We start from the raw sequence: 18,455 nt of genomic DNA on the forward strand, positions 1-18,455 counted from the left end.
TACCAGTAAAAAAAAAAAAAAAACATTTATTAAATTAGTAAATTTAGTAGATTTGATCATTTTCAGCCTTTCTTCTCTTCTTTTGGATGAAAACTAAACTGAATCAAAGCAATAATAATAATAATAATAATAATAATAATAATAATAATAATAATAATAATAAAAGCGATTTTCTGTTGCTGATTTATAAATATACACTATATGGCCAAAAGTATGTGGACACCAAACCGTCATGCTTATATGTGCTTGTTGGACATCCCATTCCAAAGTTGGTGCCGTAACAGCCTGCATTCTTCTGGGAAGGCTTTCCATTACATTTTGGAGGCGGAGACAGTCCTACCAGCTTACCCTGGTGTTAAAATACAGATCATTTGGCAGGTTAGCAAGTCTGTTTATTCATCTTATCTTAATGTTATTTCTGCGTAAGTGCTTCATGGAAACTCTTGCAGGAATGAAACGCAAACGATGTATACTCACACGCATTCCCAGTGTTCCACTTCATCGCAGAGATAATGTGCTCATTTTTTTTCCACCGTACCGTGCGTATTTGTTTTCAAAGTGCAGATATGATAGCAAATGATGCTGCTGTAATTCCACTCCAACCCTGGCCAATATTTTAATGCATTTTATCAATCTGCTAACTGCATATCACTCACATATATATATATATATATATATATATATATATATATATATATATATATATATATATATATATATACACTTTGGACAAACCAAGAGGAGCCTCGTTCTGATCGATCTGTTATCGTCATAATGGATGGACATAACATTCGAGATCAATGTCTATTGTTTTTCCTGTTTGGTGTCATCTAGGCTTGATATTAATATTTTTTTCAGCACAGATAGATTGATGGTGTACACACACCTTGTATGAATGGTGTAGAGACTGAATAACAAGACTTGTTTGAAAGTTGTAGGTCTGCGGTTTATAAAAATCTAACAGAACGTAAACAGAAACATAAAAGCCTTGGAGAGTGTTCCTTTGTCAACTGAACATTACAAAGCAACTTTTATATTGCAAATGCATGCCATTTAAAGTCTCTACACTAAATACTTTCTAAATAATTAATCTATTAAGATCTTTCATGGTGTGGATGCCATCAAGGATGTTAAATGGGCTATGAATTCTCGATCTGCATTGCTACTCAAATACTATACATATTAGTATCCAATAAAGACATATATTTACAACTGATATTGCTGATATTGATATTATTTAGACGGATGATATATTTGGAGGCAAGTGTGTGATGCTATACTGCTAAACTCTAGCCTTGTCGATCCATCACATAAAAAAAAAAAGAAACAAACCCCAGACATTAAATATGTCTGGACTGATGAACTGCATAGAGAAACAATCAAGGGAAACATTGTAGAAAATGCAAATCTCCTTTAAAGGCTGGAATCGCATTTGTCCGCTGTTCATTTACGCAGTGGGTACCAATATGCTGGCCTGGAGTACGGGTCCGAGTGTTACTGTGGCAACCGCATCACCGGTGCTCGGGTGAAGGAGGAAGAGTGTAATCTGGACTGTAAAGGAGAGAAGGGCTTTATCTGTGGGGGCGTGGCCCGTCTGTCTGTCTACAAAGTGGAGGAAGTTCTTCCCGGCCAGAGGAGATGTGAGTATGAGGCTTCATTTTCCCATCGTCATCTTCTGATGGTCATTACTGCACCATTCTGATATGTTTTGGGATTTTTTTTTCCCCCTCAGAAACATATGTATATTGTTTACATATGCATACGGTGCTATACATTATACATTAGAGTGTGCCTTAAATACAAACGATACATCAGTACATCAACACAGGGAAACGTTTGCGTATTCAGAGTCGGGTTATGCACCTATTAGAAAGCTGATTTTCTGGGCTCTTCTAATAGATTGTTAAAATCGCCTGCGTATCCTTCAAGTTTCCAAGGCCGCTGGGATTTTCGTGAGTAAAAGAGTCTGGGATGGGGTTTTTCAATTGTTTTTTTTTTCCTTCATGTTTTTTTTTTTCCTTTTAATTGGTCACCGTTCTATATATTGTGACAGTTGACTTTTTATCCAGTGTGGTCTGTAGTAGGGATGCAGTGTATGAGTAGCAGCATGTGCAAGTGCTTATTTCTGCAATGAATAACCTATTTAGTATTACTCAATCAGGAACGTCACAGAACTAAACATTTGATCATAGCTCTGTTGGTGTTTTCCTAGTTTAAATAGCAGCAATGAAAATTCTACATGGGTAGAGAAGGTCATGCACTTACCTTACTAGGACCGTTCTTTATCACATTAGCTACTTGATTTAAAATGAAGTGCGTTAGCTAGCTACATTAATTACCTTGGATCGAGTAAATGTTGCGGTGGAGAAGTGTGGGATTTGTTTCACTACGGAACAAGCGTTTCTATACAGCTGCAAGTCGAGCACGTTTTTCTTTTTCTTTTTTTCCCGTGTCTGATTTCCGATTTGTCAATGACTGAGAGCGTCCGATCATCAAGAACAACATAGCTGTTATTTTCACTCACCTAGACATTTGATCTCGCCTAGCTAGTGCTTGGTTTTAGCATTGAACTCATCGTGCTGAGGTTTTATGTTTAAGATGTTTATTCAGGCTGCTTACTGTCATGTCACAACGAACCAGTGACTATATTTCCTATCCAGCATTGCGGCCTACAAACATGGCCGCCATGGACTGCAATTCCCCGAACACTCACACTCACTCGAACTAATCACGCACACCTGCATCCAGTTCACGAGCACTCACAACTACAGTATAAAGAGACTGTTTGAACGCAATGACTTTGCGAAGTATTGAGTGTTATCACCGTTCCAAGAGTTTGTTCCCTGCTCCTCATTTTGATTCATGTTCTTTGAGCTTGTTCGTGGTTTCTCGTTCTCGACTCTGTGCCCGTTTGTCGATCGCCTGACCCACTGCCTGTTTTTGACCACGCTATTGTCTCATGATTTGGATTTGTTTTCCTGCCTCTCGTTACTAAACGCTCTCATCTGCACTTGCATCCGTCCTAACCTCCTTTACGTTATTCACGTGACACTTATACTGTAGGAAGATGCCGTAGTTCCTCCTCTTGAAATTTTCACCGAGCACATCTCGCGATCTGCTTTGCTTTCGATTGTCATCAATCGTGAAATACCTTTAGATCGCTGCCATTTCATGTCAGCTGTTCAATAGTGTGAAATTGTACACTAGGATCACATGACATATTGGATTACATCTCCCGATACTGGATGTCAGTATCAGAGCATTTTTCACGAGTATGAGTCAACGAGCGGACTGATACCTGACACCGGTATCATATACCGGTAACGATATATCTCTAGTTTTCAGCGTCAAAACTAACTTAATTGAAAAGATCAAATGTGATCAAATGTACCGTTCCTGATGTTAAGTGGTAGATAAATCTTCTCACTCGTTCCCCAAAGACAAAACCTCTTCATAAATACTGAAGAAATTTGACCTCAGGCAATCCTCCAGCTTCTACTCACAGACCTGCTCATATTCTTACAGGACAGCATGGAGAACCGGTGATGTACTAACGACTGATTTCTTTTAGGGTTTCATTCAAATAAATAATGAATCAGCAAATTCCTGCTCAGGCTTGAAACTAAAACAGGTTATAAATCCAAAGTTCCAGATCTCCACTCGCCTCTTCCTTTATCGTGCATGTTATTAGCTGGGTAATTAGCGTAATAAGCGCTTTATCATATCCTGTGCCAGACTCGTATGAATGACAAGCAGCAGCCAGTGTTATGGAAATTTCAAGATGAACTAATGAATGTAAGAATAAAATACTGGTTTCTGATTGGCAGGCAGATGTGCATTCATGTTTAGATCAGTATACGGTCAATAACAGACTAGGCTAGCCCAGCATATATTCATTGACGACCGGTCACACCGGTGAATGGGAGGGCTAAAAGGAGTTCTACAAGCTTTCAGAAACACAGCATTACTATTATGAATCCATTATAGTTGCGCCTCATAGCACAGGGTCTCATTTAGTCTCTCTTAGACAGTTTCAAATTGGAACACGGGCCCCTTTGTAGGAAGTCGCCAAGGCAAGGTTGGAAAGGAAATAAAAACATTCCCTCATCATTTTGAAACATATTTACGGTTTCTTAAAGTAGAGGTGTCTGTTGTATATATTCTTTTCAGTTCTGGCTGTTTTCCACAGAGACATCCAACAGATTTTCCAAGAACCCACACACACATGCACACTCTAGCAAGGAGTGTAACGCAATACCACTATATATATATATATATATATATATATATATATATATATATATATATATATATATATATATATATGTATATATGTATATATGTATAGTGGTATTGCAGTACAATCTGCTTGGTGGTCCAAATATCTCAAATTTGGAATTGAATCTCAATGGGCGTGGCCTAAACCTGAAGTTTTTAATGTATTTATTTAAAAAAAAATTTTTTAATGAAATATAAACCATACCACCATACCAGTACTGTCGGCGTGGTCTTATCTGGCTATGGTTCCTCAAAGATGTGCACAGGACTTTTTGGGCTTGCAAACGCATTTTTATGTCCCCAATTATATCTAGCTTATCACATGGTAGTTATTGGAGAGGGTGAGGGCGAACACATGCTTCCTCTGAGACACACATTTTTCAAAATGCTGTTCAAGCTGCATGACAAGGCAGTGTGACATACTCTGAGGAAAGCTCTATCCACCCTCTTCTACATATATGAGCTCACAGACATCCACGATTGGCAAGCGTCACTGTTATTGACAGCGGACGGGGAGTATACCCTCAGTTCCATGCAGAGAACACGGCCAGTTTTGCTCCCTTGTCTCCCGGATGTTGACTGGCTGTGATATCTTTGGGATTCGAACTCATTCCCAAACGATCTCCTGATGACAGCGTGAACGCTCTTCTGGAGCCTCATATGGAACTGTTGTTGTTGTTTTTTTACATCCTACTTATGCAGTTATTATTTTTGATTGTCTGTGATATTTTATAATGAATTTGTTTGGTTCTGTTTCCCACACTAAACACCATCATGATCTAGACTAGGCTGTTACCAAGGATTGCTGCATGTTCTCATTAATGAAGATGGTCTTTGTTGTGACGCACGCTTCATATCTGACCACCTCCCACTCGGGCAGGTTTTTGTTGTGTCCTGGGATCCTGATGCACATCTCCAGTCTGTGACCTGTGACCTTTTCTGGCAAGCTTTCTAAAAAAAATGTGTGCCTCGTATTCATATCTCTATTTGTATTCATTTAATATGCATTATCTGTTCATTCTGAATAGCATATTTGTTATTCACACACACACCCTTACACACACACACACACACACACACACACACACACACACACACACACACGCACACACACACACTACACTGCTATTATCCTGTCTAATAGAGGTTATCCAGAAGGTGAACTAGATTCTGGCTTCAGTTCTGTGAACAGCCATATGTCTGAGTTTTGCTTCTCTGACCCTGTTAAAGTGCAGCTGGAGCCAAACCAACACAATACAACACAACACCACACAACACCACACAACCACACAACACCACACCACACAACACCACACCACACAACACAACACCATACAACACAACACCACACCACACAACACCACACAACACCACACAACACAACACCACACAACACCACACAACACCACACCACACAACACAACACCACACAACACCACACAACACCACACAACACCACACCACACAACACCACACAACACCACACAACCACACAACACCACACCACACAACACCACACCACACAACACAACACCATACAACACAACACCACACAACACCACACAACACCACACCACACAACACCACACAACACCACACAACACAACACCATACAACACAACACCACACAACACCACACAACACCACACAACACAACACCACACCACACAACACCACACAACACAACACCACACCACACAACACCACACCACACAACACAACACCACACAACACCACACAACACAACACCACACAACACCACACAACACAACACCATACAACACAACACCACACAACCACACCACACAACACAACACCACACAACACAACACCACACAACACAACACCACACAGCACCACACAACACAACACCACACAACACAACACCACACAACACCACACAACACAACACCATACAGCACAACACCACACAACACCACACCACACAACACCACACAACACCACACAACACAACACCACACAACACAACACCACACAACACAACACCACACAGCACCACACAACACAACACCACACAACACAACACCACACAACACCACACCACACAACACCACACAACACCACACAACACAACACACCACACAACACCACACCACACAACACCACACAACACCACACCACACAACATCACACCAAACAACACCACACCACACAACACCACACCACACAACACAACACAACACCACACAACACAACACCAGAAAACACAACACACCACACAACACAACACAACACCACACAACACCACACAGCACCACACAACACAACACCACACCACACAACACCACACAACACCACACAACACAACACACCACACAACGCATCACTATACCACACAACACAACACCACACAACACAACACCACACAACACCACACAATACCACACCACATAACATCACACAACACCACACAACACCACACAACACCACACCACATAACATCACACAACACCACACAACACAACATCACACAACACCACACAACACCACACAACACCACACAACACAACACACCACACAACGCAACACTATACCACACAACACAACACCACACAACACAACACCACACAATACCACACCACATAACATCACACAACACCACACAACACCACATCACAGAACACCACACAACACCACACAACACAACACCACACAACACCACACAACACAACACCACAACAGCCACATCCTCTCACTCTGACTCACCTGACTCACACAAACACACACACACACCTCCCAAAGCATATTTTATGCCTTAAATATGCACGGTTCTTTGTTAATTTGAATGAAAATTGAACAAATCAAATGTTCTTGTATGTTTTACATGCAGACTCTGTAACCTATTCCTATAAATCCAGCTCAATCCTGTCTATTAATGACATTGTAGCAAGAACAGCTTATGGCTGTTTAATAAATCCTGCACAGCTGTGTCACTGTGGTGTCGGGTGTTATAGTCTTACCGTCATTACGCCTCAGTCTCTCAACTAAACCCCAAGTTTCCAAAGCGGTGTGTGATAATTTTGGAGTTGTTTCCTTGTTACGGCCCACAGAGGTTCAAACATTGTTCGAGTCCTTCTGAGGCTTCAATTATTTGGAGCGCAAAAAACAAAACAATAGTCTGGGTCTGGTTAATTCCACCGAGGTGCTGATGGGTATTGTGTGTCATGGCATGTCCCACAGGCAAGCTGACACATGCTAGTTAAGGAATCTGGAATTGCTGTAATTGTGCAGTGCACACACTCTCGGAGATGGGTGGGATACGACTTGATGCGTCTGATAACGGTGTCACAAGTCTATATTCACACTGCAAGCAAATCAAGAGTCTCATTTATCAACGTGTGCATAGGACAAGTTGATCAATTCCACATATTCTGAATCGCTGTGCTTGTTTACGGCCACGCTTATTAACATAAAGCGACGCCCTCAAATTGCCAAATATGTTAAACGACTTTCCGTTTAAAAAGCCTAGTGGCCCGCAACATGGAGTATACCGAAAGGCCTAAGAAGACGAATTTCAACACTGAAGTAGAGATACTGTTCCACGTGTATCTAGAGTAAAAACAAACACTTTTAGGAGTCTTTTGTTGAAGAAATAAATAAGAAATAAAATAAGCCCGCCAGCTTCAGTGCCACCTTGCTGAAGTCAAAGTCCCACTGAAAGAATTGTCCATTCCACCAGGACACGTGGCAACAACATTCAAGAAGCTCAACTGTGCGTCACATGTAGGGGTGGAACGACACACTCCGATCACGATTTGATCTGATTCTCGGGATATTTCGAACAAATTTCGAATGGAGAAAATTTACGGTTGTAAACGTACCACAAAATTCGTACAAAATGTACCACAGATTCACCATATCTTAAAAATAAATAAATACCTTTATTAATTCTCCCCAAAATTTTGATTGAACAAACTATGTGACTGACCCGGGGATTTTGAAAATAATCGTCTGAAACAAAATGAGCTACACAGCAGAAATAGAGCTCCAAATCGGCTAAACTGACCATATTCAACGGCCTTTGGTGTTGCTTAAAAGCTACTGAAGAGCTCTTTTAACCGATGGTCGTGTACATGGTTGTGTAACTGTATAACGTATAATGTGTCTTGATTGTTGCGATCCTTAGCTATCGGGCTAAGTGCAGAACTCGTAGGTCCTCCATGCAAGAACACGATCATCTGACATACATATTTTAACTCTACGGGGTGCACAGGTTGGGATCTATGGTGTTCAAACAATGCTACTGCATTACAGACAAAGCTAATAGAATACTGATTTCCACGATGCACAGCGTCACCTTTTTTTTTCGCTTTCGTATTTGGATATGTAATGCAATGCAGCGCGAGTGGTATAAATGCATGCGTTGCTGAAATACAAAAGTTAATGCTAAAGTTACACAATGTGTATGTTTGATACTACCATCCCAGCGACAAGCAAAAGTACAGTTCGGTACCCTTTTTTTTTTTTTCCTGAAAGCCTGGTTTTATTTCACCCCTGGATGAAACTCACCCTGAGATCAAACAAAGTCAGATAGCAACGTAGTCTATGACACAGGATTCGCTATGAATACCGCCATTGCACATCAATAGCTCCCTTTCTCCTTCTCATCTACAATCTCACCTACAGAAATAAGGGTATCAAATTTTATTTTTTCCTTAATTAGCAGGTACCATCAAGGGGATATATTTTTATACCTTTATTATGTATCGTTATCCTTTAACCTGTACTTTTAATTAGCAATTATAGTAAAGCTTTAATGGTACATCAGTAGTCCTTAAGGTCCAATGATGTACTTTAAATTAGTTTTAAAGATGCACTATATTGATCTAGGTATACTGTTTTCTAATGTATGTAATTTCACTTAACATAACATCGAACGTTGCTTTACATTTAATGTTATCCACTAGATGAGGCACCACATGTGAATAAATAAAATATTACAAGAATTACAACTAAGAGAAACAAGCTTTCGTTTGTTCTCGATTGACCTTGGTTTTTTATAAATTCTATTAATTTGAACGAATTAATTCAAATTAAATCAATCTGAACGTAGCTTTAGTCTCTATCTTACTTCTTGAGCACGTAGTTCATGTAGTTTAGTCGCACTGAATTGCAAACCATGCTCCATTACATATATATATATATATATATATATATATATATATATATATATATATATATATATATATATATATATATATATATATATATAATTTATTTAATCAAAATAATAGTAATAATAATAATAATAATAATAATAATAATGTTTTCACCATTGGATGAAAGTGGAACTGGTATTTCAGAAATGCAGACATGCCTTCAATGAGTCTGTTTTTGTATTATCTCATATAGCCTTGAGGCAGATCAGTTGAAATTAATTTTGCTTTTGATTTCATGTAAGTTTATTGCAGCACTTTTTTTTTTTTCACCCTATATGGATTTTGAGGTTTCTTATAGTGCCTTTAGAGCACTTTTAATGCTCATGAATCTATCAAGAATCTGTTCAAATGACCTACGAACCCTCTCAACCTTCACCTTTACTCTACTAAGGAATTGAAAGGATCTATGAACATTTATGAATATACAAATCAGAAACTTCACCATATTCACCATATTCGAATATCTTAGTCGGCTAGCTAACTGCTTTTAAAAGGTCCGGTTACATAAACTCCTCTGAGAACAAACAAAAACCCTTACTGATGGCTCATGGATATAATTAAGCCAAATTGGTGGTCATATTTCGTTTGTAGTGGTGCTTAATGTTGCCATGTCATGAGCACTGAACTTAACCCTGGGAAAATAAACAAAGACTTTTATGTCTGATTGTCTTTAAACATTACTTTTTCGTCATTATGGTTTTTTTTTTTTTTTTTTTAAACAAGCTGTGTGTTCAGTTCCCTAATAAGTAGTGTACATGATTTTAGACCAAATTTCCCAGTCAGCAACTAATTTAAGGGCTCAGCGACTAATGGTGTGTTAGACTAAAACTGTGAATTTCCAACTTCTGTCTAGGAAAAAAACAAAAACACCAAAGCCCCTTCGACACAGAATTTCTCCTCATAAACTCAGGAAGGTCTCCTTAACCCCGTGTTCAGCACGTCACATCAAACCAACATGGCCGCTCACAGCATCAGCAGTAAACAAATTATAATTTGATTATAATGATCATTATGAGTTCTACTGTATATACAAGTATTTACTTTAGATCAATTAACATACAGACACGTTTGCTGCACGACACGACACGGAGGTCGAAAATGACATCATTCCGAGTTCTGACTTCCTGACCTAGTTCCAAGGTAAGTCAAACACAACAACGCCCGCCTCCTTCCGCCCTCATTCCCCGCCCCCCAGCTCAGCAACTACTCACCTGCAACTTCCTGTATATTGTGAACGATTAAGCGATGAGATTTTAAAAGTCATGTAGACAGAGAAATTCAAACTCAGTGACATTCTGTGAAAACTCTCCACTTTCTGATCTAATATCTCTATCCCTGAAGCTCGTCTTCTTCTAAATAATTTACATAAACACGTGCGATTGGATAAACCACATCAGAGAATCTGTTAAATCTTGGTAATCATGTTTTTGAGTTCGAATGATCCACGTAAATCAGATTAATAACAGATCTGATTCTTTGTGTCATGTTATTTCCCCCCCGTTCAGACAGGAACGTACGCTATCGTGGCTGCTTCAGAAGACCCGACAACACAACCGCGGCGTCTCTGATCCGCCTGGTTCAGCCTAACCTCACCTCCCAGATGTGCATCGAGGCCTGCATGGACAAGGTATTGCCTCCCTGCTGTCTTCCATCCCCCTTTATGCTTCATTATTCTGCTTACATCACTAGGAGATTAGCGCTGATTGTCCTTTCTCCTGGCGTCCAAGCTCAGAGTAAAGCGCTTCACCGAGTTAGATTTCTGCTGCCGCCCTTCTGAAAACAATCTGCTAGTTTAAACATTAATGTGGCCCTTAAGACAATCAATTAATGCTGTAATCAATCGTGCATGCAACTTGCTGAGTGGTGTTATTCCAGAGTAATTGGAGAACCCGAGGTTAGATGGTAATGCTTCGCTACGCTCTGCCCACAGAGTCAATTGATTGTCAACTGTGAAACAAATTTTGGTATTTGAAAGTGTTTGCTGCTAATAGGATCTAAAAATAAATGCAGGTAATGATACACAGAAAAAACAAAGATCACTGTTTGAGTAAATGTCTCAGCGATATTTCCATCATTTTTATCACAGATGTTTGAAATGCTGCTTTGGCACAAACACAACCGGAAAGCTGAAGAGCCTCCATACATTTCTTCTCTCCAGGACATTAACACACTCCCTGTTTCTTTCATTAGGAGTTTCCCTTAGCCATGCTGAGCGCTCCGGAGTGTTTCTGCGGCTACGCTACTCCAACCTTCTCCTTCCATGATCCAGTGAATGAAGATCACTGTGCTCAGATCAACAGCAGCCTGCCGACTGGAAAACCACACCCGTACGTCCTTCAGGTCTATCAGACACCTGTGCAGGGTAAGAGCCACACCGAGTGCTAATCAAACACACCGACATGTCGTAGCTTCGGTGCATAGAACCTTTAATATTGTGCAACTCAGTGCAAAGGTTTGTACCCCCATGAACATAATAAAGACAACACGTAAGGAATTCGGTGTTACAGGAAGCAAATCGATGATGGGGTGGTGTTTTATTTAAGAACATCATGTCATGCTTTTTTTCCATTTATAATTATATTTAATATCGTGGAACATCCATGGTACAAGTTAGTTCCTGTCATCACTTACTTTATAGCAGCAAATTCCTCTGAAAACACTGCTTTCACTTGTTTAGTTCTCCAAATGCTTTGCTTTATATTTTGTCCATCCGCCTTGTTTTGTTTTGGTCTTGTCTCCTTCCCCATCCCGTCATTGGTCTGTTACTGATAGTGTTCACCTGTTCTGTGTTTGATTCATCAGTAGTTTGCCTTGGTTTATTGTTATCGTGTGTTTCTCAGCTTTCAGTTCTGTTCATCTTCATTTTGACCCTCACTGGTTTCCTGCATTTTGATCATAGATAATTCCTGTTTCGCTTTACATGTCTGTGTATTGAACCCAGCTATGGACTTTCCTATTCGGATTGGATTAGTTTAGCAAGGGGACGTTGGAAAAATTTTTTATACACGTCCCCTCAGTGATAAATCTCTGGCATCCAGAAAGAATTAAAATGGTCGAAGGAGGAGTGAGTTTCCGGTGGGTTGTAATGTCTATGATCTTCGATGTTTGCATCACGTGGGCACATGATCATGCTCCATTCACAACACAGCATCCGAGCAGTCGAAGAGGCGCCGGGGTAGAGAAGAGATGCCGGCTCTTATTTCAGTTTGGGACGAACCAACAGTCCAGCGACAATTTGAAAATACAATAAAACAATACTCACGAAGTATGCAAGAAGCATCCATATTTGTTTTCGTGACTTGGAAAGTGCTTAATATCTGGGGGAGGGGCACTGATACGCGCAAGTAGTAGCAGTCAAACGTCCTCTCCTGATCACGGCAGGCCTATAAATAGGCATGATGTTACACAAGCTTCAGATACTGGTCACACACGAAGGCGCTTCCCACAGCATGAAACTCAGGCAACGTGGAGTTCCCTTTGAAAGGGAACTTAAAGTGACAGCTTTATCTCTGACTGTTACGAAGCTCTGACACTGGAGACTCCTTTCACAAAATGCTCACTAAACATCTCCTCACAGAAACCACAATCAACAATTACACTTTTTTTTTTCCTTAAATCTGTTTATTTAAGTCCTAAGCTGTTAGTATAAAAAGATAAAACAATTCTGATAACGTATTAGAATGAGTGCATTAATATAAACCAAATAGCCAAAATGGTCAGTTCGTGAATGCAAATATATTCATAGTGGAAAAAATCCAAATGAAATCAGTTCAAAAGTTTGTATCTTCCCTTTCTGAATGTTATAGAAATATTCTCTTATAACCCTTGTGCCCACGCTGGCTCCTTCACTGCCTCCAAGCTCATTAATATTCAAAGTTTATCTGACTGAACTGATGAAACAGAAGCATTTTAAATGATGTTTTAATAGAGCATTAAGATCATTAGTTGTGTTTGTGTTGCAGCTAGACTTCGGACACATTTCAGTTGATTTTATTTTTTTATATGAATGCGTTTCTAACCAATCATTTTGTGGAATTGTTCGCTGTTTTGTTGTCTCCAAATAAACAAGAAATCTAAAATCTTTCTATATATATATATATCTTCATATATCGGTAACATTAATTTAATAATCATAAAACAGTCTTTTTCAAAAACTAAAAACTCACTTGCATGTGTGTCCTGTGTACTATTACCATCCAAAAATTGGAAACGTTTTGCTACATTAGCACACGTTTTTATGCACAATGTAACAGGTTCATCCATTTGTTCATCTGGTGATAAATAACACAGCGTTCCTCATGCAGACTCCAGATGTACGGAACGAAGATTCCTGCCAGAAAAATCGAGCCGGTTGGTCGCTCTGTCCAGTTTTCCTGGAGCGGGTAACACCTGGGTGAGACACCTGATTGAGCTCGCTACTGGATATTACACAGGCAGCTACTACTTTGATGGCACACTTTATAATAGAGGTAAACAGACCTGACATTTTCTTCTAACTGTATCCATTATATAGTAATATTTTACATACTATGTATGTAATATATATAGTAATATAGTGTATATATAATATAATATCAGTGTGATAGGAGTGTAATATCAGGGGCAGTGGTGGGCTCTGGGTTACTGATCGGAAGGTTGGGGGTTCAAGCCCCAACACTGCCAAGCTGTCACTGTTGGACCCTTGAGCAAGGCCCTTAACCCTCTCTGCTCCAGGGGGCGCTGTATCATGGCTCTGACCCCAGCTTCCTGACAGGCTGTGGTATGCAAAGAAAACAATTTTCCTATGCTCTACTGTATATGTGACCAATAAAGACTCATTATCATTATAATATCAGTTAGCCCTAGTCAGTCAGATTTAAGAGACTGTATTACATATAGTTTAGATAAAAAATACTACATTTCTCATTAAAAAAACAAACAAACAAAAAAACGGGATTTTAATAAGGTTCTAATTCCTAGATTTAGTTATTTGTGTAGTATTAATGTAAACCAATTACGTAATGAAATCTCGTGAGGATGTTGGCACTGACTGGAACTGTAACTATAGTAATAAATGAACACTTGAAATGTAGTAGTAGAATAGTACAGTGGCAATGGCTGTGGCAAAATGCCATCTGGGTTTGATCCTCAGTTTAAGTGAACGTGCGGCGTTAGTTTTTATTCAAGGTTTTGGAAATACGTGATCATATCATGTTGGATATATGAAAACAAACCGTGTTCACGTAAATCATGTGGAACCGATGTACGCATTTGAATGACGTCAAATCAAGTAGCTTTTTCGTTTTGTTTTTTTTTTTCATTTAGGAAGCAAGAACATTAACCATGCACAGAGCCTCGGTAACACTTTACAATACAACCCCGATTCCAAAACAGTTGGGACGCTGTGTAAAATGTCAATAAAAACAGAATGCGGTGATTTGCACAAGTTCCTAAACCCGTATGTTATTCACAATAGAACATAGAAAACATGTCAAATGTTTAAACTGTTTATTATTTATTTGTTGGTTTGTTTGTTTGAATAGCATGCTGAATAGGTTGCTGTACTGATACTGCAAGATTTTGAAATAACTAAAAAGTCTTTAATGATTTGTTTGGAGAAAAATGGGCTTCCACTTGCTTGCAAATTTGTAATAATAACTGATATGATTTAATCCATCTGGAAATTACCGGCAGTTCAGATTAGGGGTGGGTTTATCATGCATACAGATCACCTTCACTTTCTTAATGAGATGGACACTGTGACATACAGATACCGAAAGCGGTATATCGTAAAGGAGAGGTATTTTATTCAACCTGAGCTCCATATTTGTCATTTAATGTTGGCAGCTGCCAAATCTTTTGATAGAAATTCTTTCTACATAATTAAAGGTAAAATTGTAAAAACTCTCTTATTCATTGGTGGAAATGCAACCGAAAATTAAACAAAGCTTCGCCATTTGTCTATAGAAATGACCAAAATCACCCGAGCATGGAGAGCACGGCGAAATATATACGATTAGATGTAAATATAATTAGATATAAACAGCTAGTTTAAACCATTTCGTGTATCACATTCAAGGTTTATATTGTTGTTTTGTTTTTTTTTATCCATTGGCACAAATCTCCATAACATGTGACATTTCTGCAGCTCTACAGCGCTGTCCTTTGGCTCAGTTTGCAACCTCATGGCTGAGTTTAGCAGCTCACATGTACGAAAATACTGCAAGCCAAAACACACAGCATGATTAATTCACTTCCTGCAGTCAGATGGCTTTCCTGCTGCAGTCAAGCTGCACTAGAGTTCAGTTGGAAGTGGGCAGAGGCCACTTCACTCAGACGTTGTCAGGTCCAGATTTAGGAATCGTCAATGTTGTAACAGCACAGCCTTTCTGACATTTTCACAACATTTTACTAAATATAGTAGAGCACAAGTACAAGTTATTGATTCAAGATGAATAGCTGAGGCTTTCTTGAATCCTACATAAGTCATATAATAATAAAGATTTCTATATCTAGTATAATTCATACACTAAATGCGGCTCAAAGAAAAACACGAAATTGAAAAGATAAATACTTTTAAAATAATACTAATAATACAGTAACCATGAAATAAATAAGTAATTAAAAAAGTTATAAGGCCTTGGGTAAAGCAGGGAGCTGAAGATTTGACCGACACTGAAAGTCAGACACTTGCTCATATCCATCGCTGACCTGACATCATTAGTCTGGTGTGTGAAGGAGAAGCTCCATTACTCAGATTGCTCGAAACTGTGTGTGTTTGGATTGAGACGTGGCTCTGAGATCCTCCCACGTCTTTCTGGCATCACATCTCAAACCTCCCTCCTTCTGTTCAGGCTTCAAGGGCGAGAAGGATTACTGGAAAAGTGGACGCACCATCTGCGTGAAGACGCACGAGAGCGGCAAGCGCGACATCGAGATGTATGACTCAGCCATCTTGCTGATCAGAAACCCGTACCGCTCTCTCATGGCCGAGTTTAATCGCAAATGTGCAGGACATCTCGGCTACGCCTCGGACCAGCACTGGAAGAGCAACGGTATCGCCATCACGCCACATTCTTTCACTGGCAAAAAAATAATAATAATCATAAAAAATAAATATATAATAGGCTTAACTGTTGAATTCTGGATTCTGATTGGTCCGAAGATGCTGATTCATTTTCTATAGTAGCAGCTCTGACGGTAGCTTATTATAAAACATTATCGTTTCTATAGTAACGACACCTAACATGTTTTCTGTATGGAGAGGTTTATTTAGCAGGTATGGAAGGAGTCTCCGGTGCCAGTTTTTGCTTTTATTCTCGATAATTTTTTGTTTTATTAACTTCAAGTGAGAGATAAAGAGAGAGACTAGTGAGAGCTGATATAATTTAAATGCTAACAGTTTTCCATTAACGGTTTTATGGACATTCCACAACATTAATTGTAACTACAAATGGATAAAAAAAAAATACAGCCTATTATTTAATTCAAATGCTTTAGTATAAGAGGAATAAAACACTTGGGGTTGTGCTGTTATAGGAAAATAAAACTGGAAACTTTGGTATTGCAACAGTAACTCAGTCATTGATTCTTTTCCAATAACAGCACAACCCCGAGTGTTTTGTTTCTCACTCATTCCCTGAGTCGATGCTGTTGTCTCAGTAATGCGAAAGGCAGAGAGCCAGTTGTATTCGCGAGATTTAATTAAGGACGATTGAGACACAAGGATTAAACAGATATTTGTGCTATCTCTGTGTCGATGCAGAATGGCCCGAGTTTGTCGGCAGTTACGCGTCTTGGTGGGCGTCTCACGTTCTGGACTGGCTCCGATTTGGCCAGAAGCTGCTGGTGCTTCATTATGAAGAGCTGCAGGAGTCGCTGGTGCCCAGGCTCCGCTCTGTTATCGTCTTTCTCAACGTCAGCACCAGCGAGGAACGCCTCCTCTGCGCCGAAACCAACAAGGACGGGCATTTCAAACGCTCCGGCGCTCGCCGGCCCACCTTTGACCCCTTCACCCCGGACATGAGGCGGTTGATTGACAGTTATATTAAGGTCGTGGATCAGGCACTCAGAGAAAGCAACCACAGCGGCCTGCCTCAGGAGTACATCCCAAGATGATGAGGGTTTATATCCCATGTTTTATTTTCCTTCAAAGTTTCAAACGAAGGGCTTTATTCGAGGGAAATGTCGGTTCTGTTCTTGGAGCTCGGTCAGGATTTGACATTTGTTTTCCAGTTTAAAGCTTTGGCACTCAGCAGAACTCCATCATGCTTAAGATTCATTAAAGATTCGATCTCGTGAGATTCTGAGATTCAAAACGTTGAGTATTTTGACCGAGTGGAAACTGGTGTCTATAACGTGTATGCCATTTTCTAAAGTTACATTTAATAAACTTTGCTTAGTCTCCAAAATGTTTTCAGTGTAATTAGATAAGAAGTGACATTTTTCAATAAAATGATTTGACAAACAAGAAAATGTGACTTCCGTAGAGATTTCTTACCTAAACAATATCATTACACAATGACGGTGCAGTCAGATGATGCATATTCTACACTGATATTAGGGTTGTAACCCAATACGAGTTTATTACTGGGAATGAACAGATGTGTTATAAACAAATACAGATAGGAATAGGAGGTGCACTGTTCATTAGACTTCGAATTCTATGTCTAATTTGGGCTTTTCTGAACAACATTTCTTCAACAAGGCCTTAATTAAACACACTGATGCGTGACGCTTAAAATAAAGTGTTATTACACCACACTTAATGTACGCTCACACTAGCAAATGAGAAACAAACGGGTGGTCTTTCATTTTCTACGTAGCCGCAATTTCAGCAACAGCAACAACACGTGAGTTAAGCAAATTAGCTACGGTACACGTTACAGTGACAAAATCTAAATGGCTGGCTCGATGATTCCTCGGACTAATCCTATGCCGCGTGTAGTCCAACAATTTTTCATTTCCCTACCTATAATTACAGTGCCCTCCGTTAATATTGGCACCCTTGGTAAATAT

At 39.5% G+C, this 18,455-nt stretch overlaps 1 protein-coding gene across 1 annotated transcript in view; it reads left to right on the forward strand.

Annotated features, from left to right (window-relative positions):
- Nucleotides 1-17,971, forward strand: part of LOC108277442 (WSC domain-containing protein 1) — a 37,724-nt gene extending 19,753 nt beyond the window's left edge. Inside the window, exons 5-10 of the mRNA XM_017490200.3 lie at nucleotides 1,456-1,640; nucleotides 10,964-11,085; nucleotides 11,649-11,820; nucleotides 13,763-13,927; nucleotides 16,292-16,492; nucleotides 17,203-17,971. Of these exons, the coding sequence (XP_017345689.1) occupies nucleotides 1,456-1,640; nucleotides 10,964-11,085; nucleotides 11,649-11,820; nucleotides 13,763-13,927; nucleotides 16,292-16,492; nucleotides 17,203-17,555 (1,198 nt within the window). The 3' untranslated portion in view covers nucleotides 17,556-17,971. The remainder of the gene's footprint in view (nucleotides 1-1,455; nucleotides 1,641-10,963; nucleotides 11,086-11,648; nucleotides 11,821-13,762; nucleotides 13,928-16,291; nucleotides 16,493-17,202) is intronic.
- Nucleotides 17,972-18,455: the final 484 nt, after the last annotated feature.

This window comes from Ictalurus punctatus, chromosome 17 (assembly GCF_001660625.3).
Source record: "Ictalurus punctatus breed USDA103 chromosome 17, Coco_2.0, whole genome shotgun sequence".
NCBI classification, from domain to species: domain Eukaryota; kingdom Metazoa; phylum Chordata; class Actinopteri; order Siluriformes; family Ictaluridae; genus Ictalurus; species Ictalurus punctatus.